Raw genomic sequence first — 19,129 nt, forward strand, 5'->3', positions numbered from 1 at the left:
CTCGTCTAGACTTTTTACCCTCGATTGTTGATTGTTGTTTTAGGATTAAGACTGGATTGATTGACTATGCACGAGAACTAATTAATTGGTTTACCAAGAGTAGTCTTGCGCAAACACTCAAACGGGATTACACGACGCAAGTGATGTTCTTGTCATCTAAGACCTCCTATTTGTAATCAACTAATTCAACTAGTCTAAAGACTTGAATGATGATCATGCCAATGGTGTGTTGATCATGATCCACTCCTATGTCAACTAATGGTTTAGCTTAGTTCATTCTCTTGGTCCGGTTAAATGCTCAATTCACCCAACCCAAGTAATCAATTAAGTGTAGTAATAAGATCCCTATAAACGTCACTAGATAAGACAAATCACTAACACCTATTAGCTATATGGAATTGAGTAGTGAAAATATGTATAACAGATTCTAAGGAATTGATCGTTCACCTAGACAACTACACATATCAATTAAGCTATCCGAAAGTATCTACAAGAGTCGTTCTTACATTCCTATAGAGATTAACCGTTTGAACGCAACTTACCCCTTTTGGTAAAAGAAGGGCAAACACTTGTCACTAGGTGTAAATCAATATACTAAATCAGCAAGATGATGTTTCTTAGTTGAACAAGTATACTAACTAATTGAATCGAAAAGATTAAACTTAACAAGAATGGTTCTTGTATTCAAACATCAAACTATCACACATAAGAACAATCAATCAACCAAAGTAACAATCAACATCTCGGTTATTAATCTAGACAAGCATAAAAAGAACTAGCTAACAATCATATTTAAAGACAATAACAAACTGGAAATAAAGATAGAATTCATTGTGATAACAAGAATCGACCTTTGATATGAATCTTGGATGATGATCCTGATGATTCTTGAATCCGGATTGAAATGATGGATTAGGTGATCCTGGATTACTCCAAGGATCACCTTGAATCGTAACCTCTGCCTCTAAAAATGACTGTGTAATGGTGTCTGAAGAATGAAGCTGGAAAGGGGCTTAAAAAGGAAGAATATAGCTGGAAAAGCCAGCGTGCGCGGCGCGCACAAAAGTAGGTGCGCGGGGCGCACTAGCCACCTACCACCTTTTACTTTACAGCTCGATTACACGTCTCAGATCTACTTTACAGACGAAAAAGGGGATCGTGCGCGGAGGATGTGCGCGGTGCGTACTGTAGTGCGCGGAGTGCACACTTTAATTTTGCGCGGTGCGCATTTATGTTTTGTTTAAGCAACTTTCTGATCAAAATTGGTCGTGCGCGGTGCGTGTGCGGAGTGCACACCCAGGGTGCACGTTTTTGTTTCTTCGTTTCTTGTTCTGGTTTTGATCTTTGAGTTGTTTTATTCATTATCTTCAACATTTCTTCAAGTATACAATGATTCTATGCTTAATTACAATACAATGAAATATACAAGGAAATAATACAAATAAAAATGTAAAACAATGAAAATGACTTGATATTGCGACTAATGATATGTCTATTTTGAGCAATATCAAAATCCCCCACACTTATCTCTTGCTTGTCCTCAAGCAAGTCTTGTTTTAAACACTCGAATACAAAACAAAAATATGAAACACACACATTTATTGGAGCACACATTTATTGGAATCACACTCACACAATATAGTATACAAGTTTACACTAATCACACGAAGTAGACGAAACACACACAAATTTTTTTTTTAGGAACACCAAACTCACGCTATATGAAACACACACACACACACACACATTTGGAATGATCGAGAGAAAAGAACTTTGTTGTAAGCTCCGAAAAATTTTGGATCTTTAGGGAAAATTGGATCTTGTGAAAACGTTTTCTGATTTTTTAAAATGTCATGCTAGTTTTTACACTAGACACGTTTTCCGGGTTTTAACCTCAAATTCCGGTTGAGGGTAACTGAAAACCTAAGTCTCAGTCGGCGATTAGCAAGCTATCCGCCCCCATGATTGTAGTATCATGGAACTCTTAACCGGGCGCCCCCTGACGTGATATAAATATCGGTCTTTCATGACAATTTGTACATTTAAATCAAGGGTTAAAACTGCGAAGACTAAGCTATCGCGCGGGACAGATCCTGCTCCAGCTTATACACCGTAATCGGTCTTGCACTGGATAGCGACTTGGATTTACCCTACCAAGTTTATTTTCGGGTTTGAAAGTTCAAGACTTTCCCTTCCCACTGTACCTTTATATCGTGATATGATATTGGTATGAAATGATATAGTTTAGGAAGTTTGTTATATCAAGTAAGGCAAAAATTTGGAAGACTTTACTTCCTTCATGGATGAACTATATGCATCCTTTAAGTTTAGTGACATTTTATTCGTTTTATTTTCAAGCTAAAAGTACCTTAAAACACTTTACTTGCAAAATTTGCTGATAGTAATTCGAAAAGATTGGTAAAATCCCCTACACTTGGCTTTTTCGTTAAGTCTTTTCTTTCAAAAATTTTAAAATTTCCCATTAAAATGCGAAAATAAGCCAAGTTGCATACCGTTTGAATACCCGCGAGAATTTATACCATCCCCCCACACTTAAGATTAAGTAATGCCCTCATTACTTAGTAAAATTTAAATTCGAGAGGACAATAGTGAGAAAAAGGAGTTCGAAAAACCTAGGTTCAAAAACCGGAGATCGTGGAGTATAGGTGAGCGATGGTGCATCCTTCATTCTTTGATCTTCATCACACAAATTCTAATTTGATAGGTACCTTGTTGAATTTTAATGCTAGTGTCACTAAAACCTTGAAAAACCTCGTGCAATTTTCATGCACTCGACTCGACCCCAGAATTTAATGCCTAGTGGGGTTAAACTCCCCCACACTTTATCGGACGAGACGTGAAGTCGGTGGAAAAAGTTCCACGAATCAAAATAGTGAGCCAATCATTTACACCTCGGGTGGTGTATATTATATGTGATAAATCCTTTTTCAGTTTCCCGAAAAAGGATGGCCTAACCCGAGGGTTAACATACGACTCCTCTCCATGTGCGACTTTCTGTAAAACTTTTATTCTTATTGGTGGATCTTGGTCAAATGGGTCTTTAAAGATTTTCTTCCCCAAATTGACATCCTCTGGAATAAGCATGGACCCGCTGTGAATCTCAACTATTGAGCGGGGCTCAATTTCCAGCTTCAATTCCTTTAATTCTTCAGTTGTAGGTTCATAACCATTAGCCATGAGAATGAGTAGCAAACCGTCTTCCTCCTTTAACACAATCTCATCTATATAACTAGAAGAGTAAGAATGTAACTCGGGGAAATCCTGCAAAAGCTCAGAAAGTGGATCTAAACGAGTACATTTTTCAACAACCAGTTCGTCTTGCAAAATAGATTGTGAAGTTACAAATTGTGGAGCTAGACTGGATTCTGTCACATTTGGAAACAGAATCAACGGTGAATAATGATCGGTAACAAGTTTTATAGTGGGTAGGGGACTCGAATGTTTTACGTTCGGATTCATGCAACATTGCCAAGACCCATAAAAACACGGGCAGAAACCTTCGACTATCATCCTTTCTTTCATAGACATGTTTTTAGTGTTAACCACAACTTCATTTTCTTCTTTCTCTTGGTACCCCTCGTTGGTAACACTAGGAGATAAATATAATTCGATTAGTTTCCTCCGTTCTACTCTCATTCTCTCACCCATTGTCATATTCCTATGGTCAACCATTTTCCTGCAACTGACAAAAACTAGAAAAGAATAAAAGCACCGACACTAAACAGTGAAAGAAAAAAAAATAATAAAAATTCTACAAAAAAATGATAAAATCTAAAAAATAATAATCACAACTTAGTCAACAATTCTTATCTTGACACAACTGTCCCCGGCAGCGGCGCCAAAAACTTGATGTGTGAAACGTGGTATATGAATTGTTGTATGGAAAGTACCGGTTTTAAAGATTACACACACTAACGGGCAGTGTACCCGATCGTGTAGTAGTATAGATAATGGTAAAATCCGTGTATCGTTCCAACGACAGTTATATGTGCAAATTAAGATTGTATAAACTAAATTGTGATTAAGCTAAAATAAATGAAATCAAACAAATACGAGATATTGGGTTGCCCTTTAACGATGAGCAAATCAATAAAGGAATAAGTTTAAAGACAATATTTTTGGTATTTTAGGTTTATGAAAATGAAAGATAGTTTTTATATCAAATCAAACAAATATGCTCGTCTAGACTTTTTACCCTCGATTGTTGATTGTTGTTTTAGGATTAAGACCGGATTGATTGACTATGCACGAGAACTAATTAATTGGTTTACCAAGAGTAGTCTTGCGCAAACACTCAAACGGGATTATACGCCGCAAGTGATGTTCTTGTCATCTAAGACCTCCTATTTGTAATCAACTAATTCAACTAGTCTAAAGACTTGAATGATGATCATGCCAATGGTGTGTTGATCATGATCCACTCCTATGTCAACTAATGGTTTAGCTTAGTTCATTCTCTTGGTCCGGTTAAATGCTCAATTCACCCAACCCAAGTAATCAATTAAGTGTAGTAATAAGATCCCTATAAACGTCACTAGATAAGGCAAATCACTAACACCTATTAGCTATATGGAATTGAGTAGTGAAAATATGTATAACAGATTCTAAGGAATTGATCGTTCACCTAGACAACTACACATATCAATTAAGCTATCCGAAAGTATCTACAAGAGTCGTTCTTACATTCCTATAGAGATTAACCGTTTGAACGCAACTTACCCCTTTTGGTAAAACACGGGCAAACACTTGTCACTAGGTGTAAATCAATATACTAAATCAGCAAGATGATGTTTCTTAGTTGAACAAGTATACTAACTAATTGAATCGAAAAAATTAAACTTAACAAGAATGGTTCTTGTATTCAAACATCAAACTATCATACATAAGAACAATCAATCAACCAAAGTAACAATCAACATCTCGGTTATTAATCTAGACAAGCATAAAAAGAACTAGCTAACAATCATATTTAAAGACAATAACAAACTGGAAATAAAGATAGAATTCATTGTGATAACAAGAATCGACCTTTGATATGAATCTTGGATGATGATCCTGATGATTCTTGAATCCGGATTGAAATGATGGATTAGGTGATCCTGGATTACTCCAAGGATCACCTTGAATCGTAACCTCTGCCTCTAAAAATGACTGTGTAATGGTGTCTGAAGAATGAAGCTGGAAAGGGGCTTAAAAAGGAAGAATATAGCTGGAAAAGCCAGCGTGCGCGGCGCGTACAAAAGTAGGTGCACGGGGCGCACTAGCCACCTACCACCTTTTACTTTACCGCTCGATTACACGTCTCAGATCTACTTTACAGACGAAAAAGGGGATCGTGCGCGGAGGATGTGCGCGGTGCGTACTGTAGTGCGCGGAGTGCACACTTTAATTTTGCGCGGTGCGCATTTATGTTTTGTTTAAGCAACTTTCTGATCAAAATTGGTCGTGCGCGGTGCGTGCGCGGAGTGGTCACCCAGGGTGCACGTTTTTGTTTCTTCGTTTCTTGTTCTGGTTTTGATCTTTGAGTTGTTTCATTCATTATCTTCAACATTTCTTCAAGTATACAATGATTCTATGCTTAATTACAATACAATGAAATATACAAGGAAATAATACAAATAAAAATGTAAAACAATGAAAATGACTTGATATTGCGACTAATGATATGTCTATTTTGAGCAATATCAAACTGCACGGTTTGTAAATTAAAGACATTGACATGCTGTTAGTATACATCGATTTAAACTGATTATTAAGATTGAATCGCTTTTACCCTTTTTGTAAAATCTCATATAAACGAAACAGTTGTTTTTAACAAATACATACATATGCTATTTTGTTCATGATCTGACCCACTTATATTGACCCTATATATAAGTTGCTTACCTGAATATAAACTGGTTTACTATATTTATTGTTTATATTGTATGTGATTCAAATCATAGATTTAATATACACAGTTACTTAATTGACCATGTGCATATGCAATTATTTAATACGTATGTATTAATAGTGCTTGTTAAATTAATCAACATGCTTAATTTGCTGGAGCTTGACATTTATTTGCAATCATTTTGTGTAATCATGATAATATTGTGTTATACAATTTTCAGCTTATGTAAATTTGTAGATCATATTTATTATTGCATGTGTATTCGAATTTAAATGTACATGAGATTTATATATGTACTTCATTAGTGTGGCTATTAATTATTTGTAAAATCGACCTTGTTACTAATCGAACTTCTTTTCAGAATGAATACTCAGTCGAACCCGGATTCCACTACCGTTGCTGCTATGAATACTGGTGCGACAGTATCGATCCCAAGCTCCTCCACTGTTAATGCTACTGTTGCGACAGTTGCACCACTACCGAATGCGGTAGTTTCTCATGCTGAGAAACCTGAAAAGTTCACTGGTGTGGACTTTAAACGTTGGCAGCAAAAGATGCTCTTTTATCTGACAACGTTGAACCTTGCGAGGGTCTTAACTGAAACCGCTCCCCAACTTGTTGCTGGGGATGTTCAAACTATGAGCGCGGTTGAGGCATGGAAACATTTGGATTACTTGTGCCGGAACTATGTCTTGAATAGTTTGGAGAATTCTCTCTATAACGTGTACTGCACAATAAAGCCTGCCAAAGAATTATGGGAGTCTTTAGAGCGAAAGTACAAGACTGGAGATGCTGGTACCAAGAAATGGGTAGTAGCTAAATTCTTGGACTTTAAGATGGTTGACTCAAAGACTGTTATGAGTCAAATCCAAGAATTACAAGTCATTATTCATGACATATATGCGGAAAAAATGATAATCAATGAAAGTTTCCAAGTTGCAGCTATGATTGAGAAACTGCCACCAAGCTGGGTTGATTTCAAAAATTATTTGAAACATAAGCGAAAGGAAATGACCGTTGAAGACCTTGTGGTCCGTCTTCGTATTGAGGAAGACAACAAAGTTGCTCTTAAAAGGAGCATTACCCCTGTTTCAGCAAAGGTTAATATTGTTGAACACGGTCAATCCTCAAAAGGTAGCAACCGCAAATGGAAGTCTGAGAAGAGTAACAAGGGAAAAGGGTTCAAGTTTGGACCTAAAGGAGGTGTTGCCAAGAAGAAAAAGTTCTCTGGCAAATGCTTTAATTGTGACCAGCCAGGTCATCGTGCTGATCAGTGCACTAAGCCAAAGAAATATACTTCTAAACAAGCTAACATGGTTGATGATGCTGACAACCTGGTTGCTATGATTTCTGACCTCAGTATCATGATTTCCGAGGTTAATCTGGTTGGTTCTAATACCAGAGAGTGGTGGGTTGATACTGGGGCTACCCGTCATGTGTGTGTGCTGATAAGAGCTCTTTAACACTTTCAAAGAGGTTACTAGTGGAGATAAGCTGTTTATGGGAAACTCGGCTACAGCTGATATCAAGGGTGAAGGAAATGTGATCCTAAAAATGACCTCTGGAAAGGAACTTACTTTGACTAATGTGTTGTATGTTCCTGAGATTCATAAGAATCTTGTATCTGGGTGGTTATTGAATAAGTTTGGCTTTAGACTAGTGTTTGAGTCTGATAAGGTAGTGTTGGCCAAAAGTGGTGTTTATGTTGGTAAGGGTTATGCCCTTAATGGCATGTTTAAGCTAAATGCAATGGTTATTAACACTGAAGCTAATAAAACAAGTACTACTTCTGTTTATTTGCTTGAGTCTTCTAATGTATGGCATGGTAGACTAGGTCATGTTAATTTTAATTCCATTCGTCGCTTAATTAAATTGAATTGCATACCAACGTTACACATTGACTCAAACTATAAATGTAAAACATGTGTTGAAGCCAAATTAACAAGATCATCCTTCAAATTGGTTGAACGAATAACCGAACCCCTTGATATGATTCACACTGATGTGTGTGATTTAAAATCTATTCCAACGAGGAATGGTAACAAGTACTTCATTACATTTATCGATGATAGCACGAAGTATTGTTATGTTTACTTATTGAAAAGTAAAGATGAAGCAATTGAGAAATTTATTGCTTATAAAAATGAAGTTGAGAATCAACTTGAACGGAAAATCAAGGTTGTCAGCAGTGATAGAGGTGGCGAATATGTTGCACCTTTTGCTGAATTTTGTGCGAAAAATGGCATTAGACATGAATTCACTGCACCTTACTCACCCCAATCAAATGGCACTGCTGAAAGAAAGAATAGAACCTTGAAAGAAATGGTGAATGCCATGTTGGTGAGTTCAGGTATAAGCCAGTCAATGTGGGGGGATGCCATCCTATCGGCAAACTATTTTTTAAATAAGATACCCCAAAAGAAAAGGAATGAAACCCCATACGAGTTATGGTGGAAAAGAAAACCATCATATGAGTACCTCAAAGTGTGGGGGTGCCTAGCAAAGGTAGCTGTTCCACTACCTAAGGCACAAAGGATAGGGTCAAAGACTGTTGACTGCATATTTATTGTATATGCTGAACACAGTACGGCTTATCAGTTCCTTGTGCATGAATCCAAGATTTCGGATATACATAAAGGTTCGATCATGGAATCGAGAAATGCTTCGTTCTTTGAAAATGTATTTTCGTACATTGCAAATGAACATGTTGAAGTTGAGACACCTCATGAAAAAGTTCATGAGGAACTAGTAGAATCTGAGGAAGAAGAGCTTGAGCTGAGACGAAGCAAAAGAGCAAGGACAGAAAAATCATTCGGTCCTGATTTTCACACTTACATGGTTGAAAATGAAACAACTTACCGTGAAGCAGTGTCTTCCTCTGAAGGACCTCAATGGAAGGAGGCCATTAAAAGTGAAATAGATTCTATTTTACAAAACCATACTTGGGAGTTAGTGGATCTTCCTCCGGGATGCAAGCCACTAGGTTATCGATGGATATTCAAGAAGAAGTTAAAGCCAGATGGTACCATTGATAAGTATAAGGCAAGGTTGGTGATCAAACGTTATAGACAATGAGAAGGTCTAGATTACTTTGATACATATTCGCCGGTAACGCGAATAACCTCAATCAGGTTGGTACTTGCCATTGCCGCCATTAGAAACTTGAAAGTACATCAAATGGATGTGAAAACCGCTTTCCTAAACGGAAATCTCGAAGAAGAGATTTACATGGAACAACCCGCGGAGTTTAAAGCGCCTGGACAAGAAAGGAAAGTTTGTAAACTCGTTAAGTCCTTGTATGGACTAAAACAAGCTCCCAAACAATGGCACCAGAAGTTTGATCATGTCATGCTTGATTTAGGATTTAAGATCAATGAATGTGACAAGTGTGTTTATGTGAAAGACACACCAGATGGATATGTTATCCTTTGTCTATATGTAGATGATATGCTCATTGCTGGTAGTAATGAGAAGATGATTAAATCTACAAAAGACATGTTAAAATCGAAGTTTGACATGAAAGACATGGGTTTGGCAGATGTGATATTGGGGATAAAAATCACACGAACCCAAAGTGGACTTGTTCTAAGTCAAACCCATTATGTGGATAAAATTCTTGAGAAGTTCAATGCAAATGACTCTAAGGTAGCTAGAACTCCCATTGACACGAGTCAACATCTAGCTAGGAACAGAGGAGAACCTGTTAACCAATAGAATACTCAAGAATTGTTGGCAGCTTAATGTATCTAATGAGTTGTACTCGACCCGTCTTAGCATATGCTGTAAGCAAGCTAAGTAGATACACGAGTAATCCAAGTACGTCTCACTGGAGGTGTATGACAAGGTTACTTCGGTACTTAAGATACACTAGGGATTACGGGCTGCATTATAACAGATATCCTGCAGTGATCGAAGGTCATTGTGATGCAAACTAGATATCTGATACAAATGATTCCAGAGCGACAAGTGGATATGTATTCACACTTGGAGGTGCTGCTATATCGTGGAAATCGTCTAAACAAACGGTTATTGCTAGATCCATGATGGAATCAGAATTCATCGCTTTAGACAAAGCTGGTGAAGAGGCAGAATGGCTACGTCAATTCGTTGAAGATATACCAAGATGGCCTAAGCCGGTGTTGGCCATAAGTATATATTTTGATAGCCAATCGGCAATTGGTAGAGCTCATAGCACAATGTATAATGGTAAGAATAGACATATACGACGTAGACATAATACAGTACGACAACTAATCTCTATAGGAATTATCACTATTGACTATGTGAGGTCAAAGGATAATATTGCGGATCCGCTGACAAAAGGCTTAAGCAGAGAGTTAGTGTATAAGTCGTGCGTGGGAATGGGACTAAAGCCCATGAAAGGCTAAGTTTATATGAAGGAAAACCTAACTCAGTTGACTGGAGATCCCAAGATCTGAGTTCAATAGGACAACCTACTTGTATGAACTAGCGAAGTCACTGTGGGGGAGTTAATTACTAAACTAGCAACCCCTACACTTTGAAAAGGGAGTTTACTAATTAAGAGTAGACTTCCTAGTCCATTCCTATAAGTGACAAGTAAGAGGATAAGCCTATGGCTTTTAATGATTCAACTGAAATAACCATGCGTGGTTAATCAGTAGCCACGCTGTGGTGAATCACCTATGTGAGAGAGAAGTGGGGTCGCTTCGAAGGGTATTGTTGGGGCACAATATTTGATAAGCTCTCGCAGAACCAGGCGAATGTTCACGACCATAACGAACATAACTATGAGGACTTGACTTTGTCAGGGAGAGTCTTGTGTGAAGCGTATTGTCGCCTACACAAACGGCAGACGAGTTCAAAGACATCATCGTCTACTCAGAGCCAGTAGACTAAGTGCGTTTCATAAGCGAAGGTTCAAAGGGTAACACCTACCTATCGTATGCAAGATTCAACTGCTGAAATTTAATCGGAAGATTGTTGTTTCTGAGAGCGATCTCCATTCATGTGGGGGATTGTTGGAAATTTTGGATAAAACAAATGGTTTTTACCAAACTTTGGACACATATTAATATATGATAACGTAATACATATTAGTAGCTATTTAGTGGATTTTGTAGTCCTTGACGAGGACTTTAAAACGAGCTAAAGTGTGTCCAAAACGGATAGAATGTGAATGAGATATCGAGTCTCAATGTTGTGTGTTTGATGCAAAAATATGGAAATCTAGTGGAATGCATCTTGTACCACATAGGAGTGGAGATAAACTTATGAGAGGTATATAAGTTCTTATCTCCAAACCTATGTCAAGACCTTATGCCATATTTTACTCTAGCACCTACTCTCGCGCAGGGGGGGGGGGGGGGTGCAAAAACTTGGGATTTTCTGTGATTCAATGGGCGTGCCCGCACGACCTGCGGACACGAATGCAGCTCCGAAAATCCGGGTTGCACTACGTTTTTTATTTTGTCACTTGGTAGTGGAGTAGTTGCAGATACACCTCATTCAGATGTGGATGGATACCAGTAGTAAGCTGCAATTGTGAATCACATCCACTTCATACTGATGTGGATACCATGCAACTTTGTGCTATAAAATTGGAAACCAGTCTGCAGAAATAACACACAACAGAAGTACACGATTCCGTTTTCATCTCTGCTTCCGAACTTCTTTTCAGGCAAGTGTTAAGTCCGGCAGTACGCTGCTTTCAACCGGTGTACCCTGGGAACAGACGACGAATCTGTTTAAGGGAATTGTGTCAAACACAAGCCCGGTTCAACCTTTATATTCGGTTTGATCGATTTATATTTTCAATTTTTATAACGCATGTTGTTCATATGAATTTTATGTTTATTGTAATATCTGTATAATCAGTTTCGTATGCATATGTTCCTACATTATCTAGCTCTCAATTTATTTTGAGACATTACCTAAAACATTCTCACATAAAAATAGTAATTCTCATCATCACACCACCACGAAAAAAAGATATTGCTTCGTCATAGTCTTCTCACCCAAAAAACCTTCAAATGTCTCCACGTTACCTTCGCTTTCATAGAAACTGGTTTTTACGCTCAACTTTAGTTCTTGATCTTTAATCTTTTCTAAAAATGTCGTACACAATGTCCTCTTCAATTGTTCTCGTAAATTGGGAAAGTTGATATTGAACTCGTTATAAACGTATAAGCGAATAATTTTTTTTCTCGAGATACGTTGTTAGTGATGTTTGAACCCAAACATATTATGAAAACATCCGTTCAACCATTAGACCATCTTCCGATCTAGTTACAAAACCTGATGCCACAAAAGCTTCTGTGCTGTGAAAATATGCGATGAGCAGTGAGCTGATGAGTAACAAACTTTAACAATAGAATTCAGGTGATATTTTAGACCCAAAAGTAACATCTAACATCATTTTTGTAGATTATCCGCTGACTGAGGGAAGCGATCTGTCTTAGTTCACATAAATAAGATTTACTTTATAGTTTTATATCAACTTACTACTGATTCAATATTACCATGTAACAATCTCTTCTTTATATGGTTACAACTAATCCTCAGAAGTACAAACACCTTCATAGTCACTAGTAACAGTAATTCTTGTTTACTAAACCCAAAATCACATATCTCAAATGTAAAACATGAGGTAAAGATAAATATACCTTTAATAATCTGGTTTTGAGTTTATCAAAGATTGAAACATCCAAAACTTAAAATACACATCATTCCCACTCCACTCTCCAACCCCATGCTATATGATAACGATATATAAATAATAAAGTAAAGATAAATATATAAAATAAATCTATAAAAAATCTTAAATGTAACAGAAAACAACACCCCTGTTGATTTCCTAATATATTTCTTACTCACTGTACAACATCATGGCCTAGCTGTCTTTAGATCCATAGATTCTGGGTCTCCCTCTCTCACTATAACCTCCTTTTCTTCATTTTTATAACACTAAAAAAACCACCACACTAAACTAAAGTACACAACAACTCCACAAGACAAATGATTTGGTTTTTCTCAAATTGTTCCTCCCTAGGCTCATCCCCTTCCTTTCATTGGTATTTGCAATAACAATCTTAATATTACCAATTTGTAATTGTAATGCCTATGCCTATCTCTCAACCTTCATACTCTTTCTTTTTACTTTTTATTTTAGTTTTAATCCATTCTTGTTTCTCCCTCAACCCACAAGGTGAAGCTCTTCTTTCATGGAAGAAAACCTTAAAAGGAACCAATTTACAAGTCTTAAACAATTGGGATTCTACTAATGAAACCCCTTGTTTATGGTTTGGTATCACTTGTGATGCTAACCAAAATGTTGTCGAATTGAGTTTGACTGATGTGGATTTACTCGGAAGTATTCTGTCGGATTTCGCTTCGTTAACGAGTCTAAAAAGGTTAGTGTTTTCGGGAACGAATCTTACTGGTTCGATCCCGAAAGCAATCGGGTCCTTACAGGACCTGAATTATCTAGACTTAAGTGACAATGGATTAACAGGAGAAATCCCAAACGAGCTTTGTGATCTCACAAAGCTCGTTGAGCTTTATCTCAACACGAACAGGCTCCAAGGTTCCATTCCTAACAGAATCGGAAACCTTAAGAGCCTGGTCGTGCTAACCTGCTACGACAACCAACTCGGCGGAAACATTCCGAGTTCAATCGGCGAACTAAAAAATCTTCAAGTGATTAGAGCCGGTGGAAACAAAAACATCGAAGGACCGTTACCGGAAGAAATCGGTAACTGCACTAGTTTAGTAATGCTAGGCATTGCAGAAACAAGTGTATCAGGTTACCTTCCATCAACCATTGGTAATCTTAAAAAACTCCAAACCCTAGCCATTTACACCACCTTACTTTCCGGCCAAATTCCGCTGGAGCTCGGTGACTGCACCGAGCTCCAGAACATATATTTATACGAAAATTCGCTTTCTGGCTCAGTTCCTAGTTCATTAGGCAAATTGAAAAACTTGAAGAATCTGTTACTATGGCAGAACAGTTTGAGCGGAGCTATTCCACCGGAGCTAGGAAACTGTTTGCAGCTTGTGTTAATTGACATTTCGATGAATTCGTTAACCGGAGTTCTTCCGGTAACAATTGGAAATTTGAGTTTGTTACAGGAGCTTCAATTGAGCGTGAATCAGATCTCTGGTTCGATACCGACTCAATTAGGAAACTGTAAAAGTCTCACGCATATTGAACTCGATAACAATGGAATTACTGGTACGATTCCTTCTGAAATCGGAAACTTTGTGAACTTAACTTTGTTATACTTATGGCAGAATCATCTAGAAGGTTCGATACCTAGCTCAATATCATCAGGTCAGAATCTAGAAGCAATTGATTTCTCACAGAATTCGTTGACCGGACCGATTCCTAACGGTTTATTCAATTTACCGAATCTGAATAAATTGTTATTATTAGATAATGATTTATCCGGTCAAATACCTCCGGAAATCGGAAATTGTTCATCGTTAATTCGGTTTCGTGCGAACGACAATCATTTGATTGGATCGATTCCACCTGAAATCGGTAGGTTAAGGAATTTGAATTTCCTTGATCTCGGATCAAACAGGTTGACCGGAGTAATTCCGCCGGAGATATCAGGTTGCCAGAATTTAACGTTTCTGGATTTGCATTCTAATTCAATTTCAGGCGAATTACCGGCGAGTTTAGATAAAATTATTTCGCTTCAGTATGTTGACGTTTCCGGTAATCAAATAGAAGGTACGTTGAGTCCGAATCTCGGTTCGTTGATTTCGTTAAACAAGCTCGTGCTCAGTAGCAATCGGTTCACCGGTTCAATTCCGTCGGAAATTGGTTCATGCATGAATTTGCAGTTGCTTGATTTGAGCAGTAATCAATTCACCGGTGAGATTCCGGCGAGATTAGGTAAGCTACCGGCTTTAGAGATTGCACTTAATCTCAGTTGTAACAAACTTTCCGGTAAGATACCATCGGAGTTTGCAGATTTAGATAAACTCGGAGTTCTGGATTTATCTTACAACGAGATTTCTGGAGATTTACAAAATCTCGTAGATCTTGAAAATCTCGTGACGCTCAATATCTCGCATAACAATTTCAAAGGTCACGTGCCGGACACTCCTTTTTTCTCCAAACTACCACTCAATGTATTATCTAATAACCCTTCCTTGTGTTTGGCGGGAAACGAGTGCACCGCCGATAACAGTGGCGGTTCACGACGGAGCAAGGGTGCTAGGGTGGCGATGGTGGTGTTGATTGGTGTCGCGTGTGTGCTTCTTTTATCGGCGTTTTACATCATCCTCGCTGGGAAAATTAGAGCTCGTGAACGTGGTTTGAATGATGCTGACGTGGAAATGGGCCCACCGTGGGAGATCACTTTATACCAGAAACTTGACCTGTCAATTGGTGACATGGCAAAGTACTTGACACCTGATAATGTTGTGGGCCGAGGTCAGTCTGGGGTCGTGTACAAGGTGCATATTCCGTCCGGGTTACCTATTGCGGTGAAAAGATTTCAATTATCCGAGAGTTATTCTGCGGCTGCGTTTTCTTCAGAGATTGCGACTCTCGCACGTATCCGACACCGGAATATTGTTCGGTTGTTGGGTTGGGCTGCAAATGGGAAGAACAAATTATTGCTTTATGATTTTTTGCCAAATGGTACATTAGGCTCCGTGTTACATGAAAGTAACATCGAGGTGGTTGAATGGGAGACACGATTCAAGATTGCTTTAGGCGTAGCTGAAGGTTTAGCGTACTTACATCATGATTGCGTGCCGCCAATTCTTCATCGTGATGTGAAGGTCGAGAATATTTTGTTGGGTGATCGGAATGATGCTTGTTTAGCAGATTTCGGGCTTGCAAGATTGGTTGAAGATGATAGCGTCTCATTTTCGGCGAAGCCTCAATTTGCGGGCTCATATGGTTACATGGCTCCAGGTAAATTTGATTCTTTTCATTTTAGTTTTGATTACAACGAGTTCAGAAGCCCGTGTATTGCGGTGGGGGTAATAATTTTTTTTTTTTTATAAAAAATAAAAAATATAGTGGATGTGACGTCAGCATGACGTGATCACCAGTCTGTTCACTTTACTTCATGTTTTGGTATAAGGGATAATTTGAAAATGTTAAATTGTATTAATGGTTATTTGGTGTTTGTAGAATATGCTAGCATGTTGAAAATTACTGAAAAGAGCGATGTTTTTAGCTACGGAGTAGTGTTGCTAGAGATCATAACTGGCAAAAAACCAGTTGACGAGTCGTTTTCTGAAGGTCAGCATGTGATTCAATGGGTTCGGGATCATCTCAAGAGTAAAAAAGATCCTGTACACATAATAGACCGAAAGCTACATGGTAACCCCGACTCACAAATACAAGAAATGTTGCAAGCACTTGGAATAGCACTATTGTGTACAAGCAATCGCCCTGAAGACCGGCCCACAATGAAAGACATAGTAGCGTTATTAAGAGAAATTAGACAGCCTGCAACAACAAACGAGTCACATAAAGAGACCAACCAGTCACAAAAGGATACAACTGGTCCTTATACGTCATCATCAGTAACACCGGCTCAATTGCTGGTTCAAGGCTCATCGAATAGCTCCCTTGGTTACTCATCATAATCGCGATTCATATGAAATCGCGACAATAAAAGTTTAGGCTTAGTTGATATAGTAGCCATGTAAAAATGTTAGAGCAGTATGTTATATTTTATATCATATTGTAATTTTTAGAAACTATTAAATATATAAAACAAGATGAGAAAGTGATAGAGCCTTGAGGGCCATTCCTCTATTGATTTTTTCGATATTTCTAAACAAGATTACTCTCTCACTTCTGTTATAACATAAAAATCATTATCAATGATATTATTGTGGACTGATGCAAATTGAGGGGGACACTATCTCTTGTAATTGAGTCATATACATCTCTATCAACCTTTATTAACAGTTGTTTGTGGCTTATAATCTTAGATAATTCTATAATTTTAACATATGAGATGATATTAGCCAATGTTAGGTATGTAATTAGATCAATAACTTTAATTATCAAAATCTTGATACCATACATGTGTTTGTGTTGAGGCGAGGGTTAGGTCATGGGTTCGAGCCTCGCTCGACCCATCCTATTAATCAAACCCCGTCCGCCTACCTATCGGGATGGTTTAAGCATCAGGTTCCTGCAATGCGATTCGGGTTTCCTTTCGAAAGTGCGTGCGTGCGTGACAAATGAGAGTATTCGAGGCAGACTGTTGACTTTCAGAAAAGGAAAAAAAAAAAAAAAAAAAAAATCTTGATACCATACATGGTCCTTAGAGACTCAAAAGTTGACCTTACCCATCGACTCCGTTTACTTATGTGAAAAACAACCCTTCTTGCTAATAAGAAGAAACATCCTTTTTGCTTTAAATACATTCTAATCGCATATTGTGCATCCAAACAAAACGAACAAATACAGATAAGATGTCTAATATGCTCAAAATCATATATCATATCATAACGAAATATATATACAAAAAAAGTAGAAAAGAAAATGAAAACGTTTGCAAAGCAATGGTCACATATGCATTAAGCCCTATCCAATCAACAAGTGACTGAAAATAATAAAGACCCCATTTTGGTTGGAAGAATGATGATCATGTCACACTCAAATAAGGAGTACAATGTTGGAGCTAATCGGTTAGAGTGTGTCTGACATAGGAATTGGGAAGAAATAAATGCTTGTATATAAGTTTAGGGGAACTTCCCTCTATCACCAATTGGTTTTAGAGTACTAGAGAACTCTTGAGCTTATATGCATGACATGTTGGTGGACAGGGGCGGACCTATGAAGGGTCAGGGTGGGTCGACCGCCCCCGGTGGATTTGCAATTTTTAGTGTAAATTTTTTCGGTTTTTCAATTTTGCCCCGGTGAAATTTTTTTTTTTGCCCCAAACCCTTCATATTTTGTCCCAAAACCTCCATATTTTGCCCCAAAAACTTCGTATTTTGCCAAAAAATCTCTAAATTTTGCTCAAAAAACTCTATATTTTGCACCAAAACCTCCATATTTTGCCAAAAACAATCTCTACGTTTTAGAAAAAAAATTCGCCCCCGGTGAAAAAATTTCCTGGATCCGCCACTGTTGGTGGACCTAAATCAATCCTATAAGTGGTATCAGAGCGGGTGGCACGGGCGTAATCATTGTGGCAGCGGCGGTTCATATCGGGGTGACTGTGGACTTGACCAGTTATATGATACGAGCGCATGAACAAACCGATTAGGGGGGTGATTGTTGGAGCTAATAATCGGTTAGAGTGTGTCCCACATAGGAATTGGGAAGAAATAAATGCTTGTATATAAGCTTAGGGGAACTTCCCTCTATCACCAATTGATTTTAGAGTACTAGAGAACCCTTGAGCTTATATACATGACATGTTGGTGGACCTAAATCGATCCTACATACAACGATGTTTATTATGAGTTGTATGGCATGTTTGTTGGCTTGGCTATTTTCACAACATGCTTTTGGGGTATTTTGGCCCCCACTTATGGTGTTAATTCCCATCCATATTTTGTCCAAATCTAACAAAACTTTCCTTACCTTCATGCATCTAATTCATCAATATGACCCCATGCCATGTGAGACTGATATGGGTGTATGAATGACATGCACACATCATATAAAAGTGTCAAAAACATAACTTATTTTTCTTTGAGATATCATTGTAATAATAGTTTTAGATTGTGCTATTTACACTGATAGCTTGTAATCACTCATAACTCATTAGGCTTCTTCACAACATTTAAACTAACCTAAAACATTATTTTCATTAGGTCGAACTGATTTTAGCTATAAATATAAACATAAGTCGAGGTGTTACATTATATATCTAACTAATAATTGGTAGCACAAAAAGATTCGAACTCTCAAAACCATTTGTCGTAAGTAGAAGAGGACGATGACTGTGTCTTCATCTTAACATTTCAAAGTTTTAGACTCAGTCGCTTGCTTACTCAAATTGCCCTCTAGTACATTTTCAATATAGCAACCCGTACCATTTCGGATTAAAAATGAAAAGTTGAATCTCTTATAAGCTTAAAACAGTGGCTATAAGTATAAAATCCTTTTGGCCGTTAAAAAAATAAGTACAGTATAAAAATTTCAAAACAACAACAACAACAATACCCAATCCCACGAGTGTAGGTATGGGGGAGGTGGAGTGTAGACAATCATTCCTCGAACCCTAGATTAGAGGG

At 37.8% G+C, this 19,129-nt stretch overlaps 1 protein-coding gene across 1 annotated transcript; it reads left to right on the forward strand.

The window, feature by feature from the left end:
• Nucleotides 1-12,811: 12,811 nt before the first annotated feature.
• LOC139866117 (uncharacterized) lies at nt 12,812-16,536 on the forward strand. Its single transcript, XM_071854254.1, has 2 exons — nt 12,812-15,830; nt 16,053-16,536. Exons 1-2 carry the CDS (start codon nt 13,010-13,012, stop codon nt 16,511-16,513), a joined length of 3,282 nt encoding a protein of 1,093 aa, XP_071710355.1. The 5' UTR covers nt 12,812-13,009; the 3' UTR covers nt 16,514-16,536.
• Nucleotides 16,537-19,129: the final 2,593 nt, after the last annotated feature.

The sequence above is a fragment of the Rutidosis leptorrhynchoides genome, chromosome 9 (genome assembly GCF_046630445.1).
Source record: "Rutidosis leptorrhynchoides isolate AG116_Rl617_1_P2 chromosome 9, CSIRO_AGI_Rlap_v1, whole genome shotgun sequence".
In the NCBI taxonomy this organism is placed as follows: domain Eukaryota; kingdom Viridiplantae; phylum Streptophyta; class Magnoliopsida; order Asterales; family Asteraceae; genus Rutidosis; species Rutidosis leptorrhynchoides.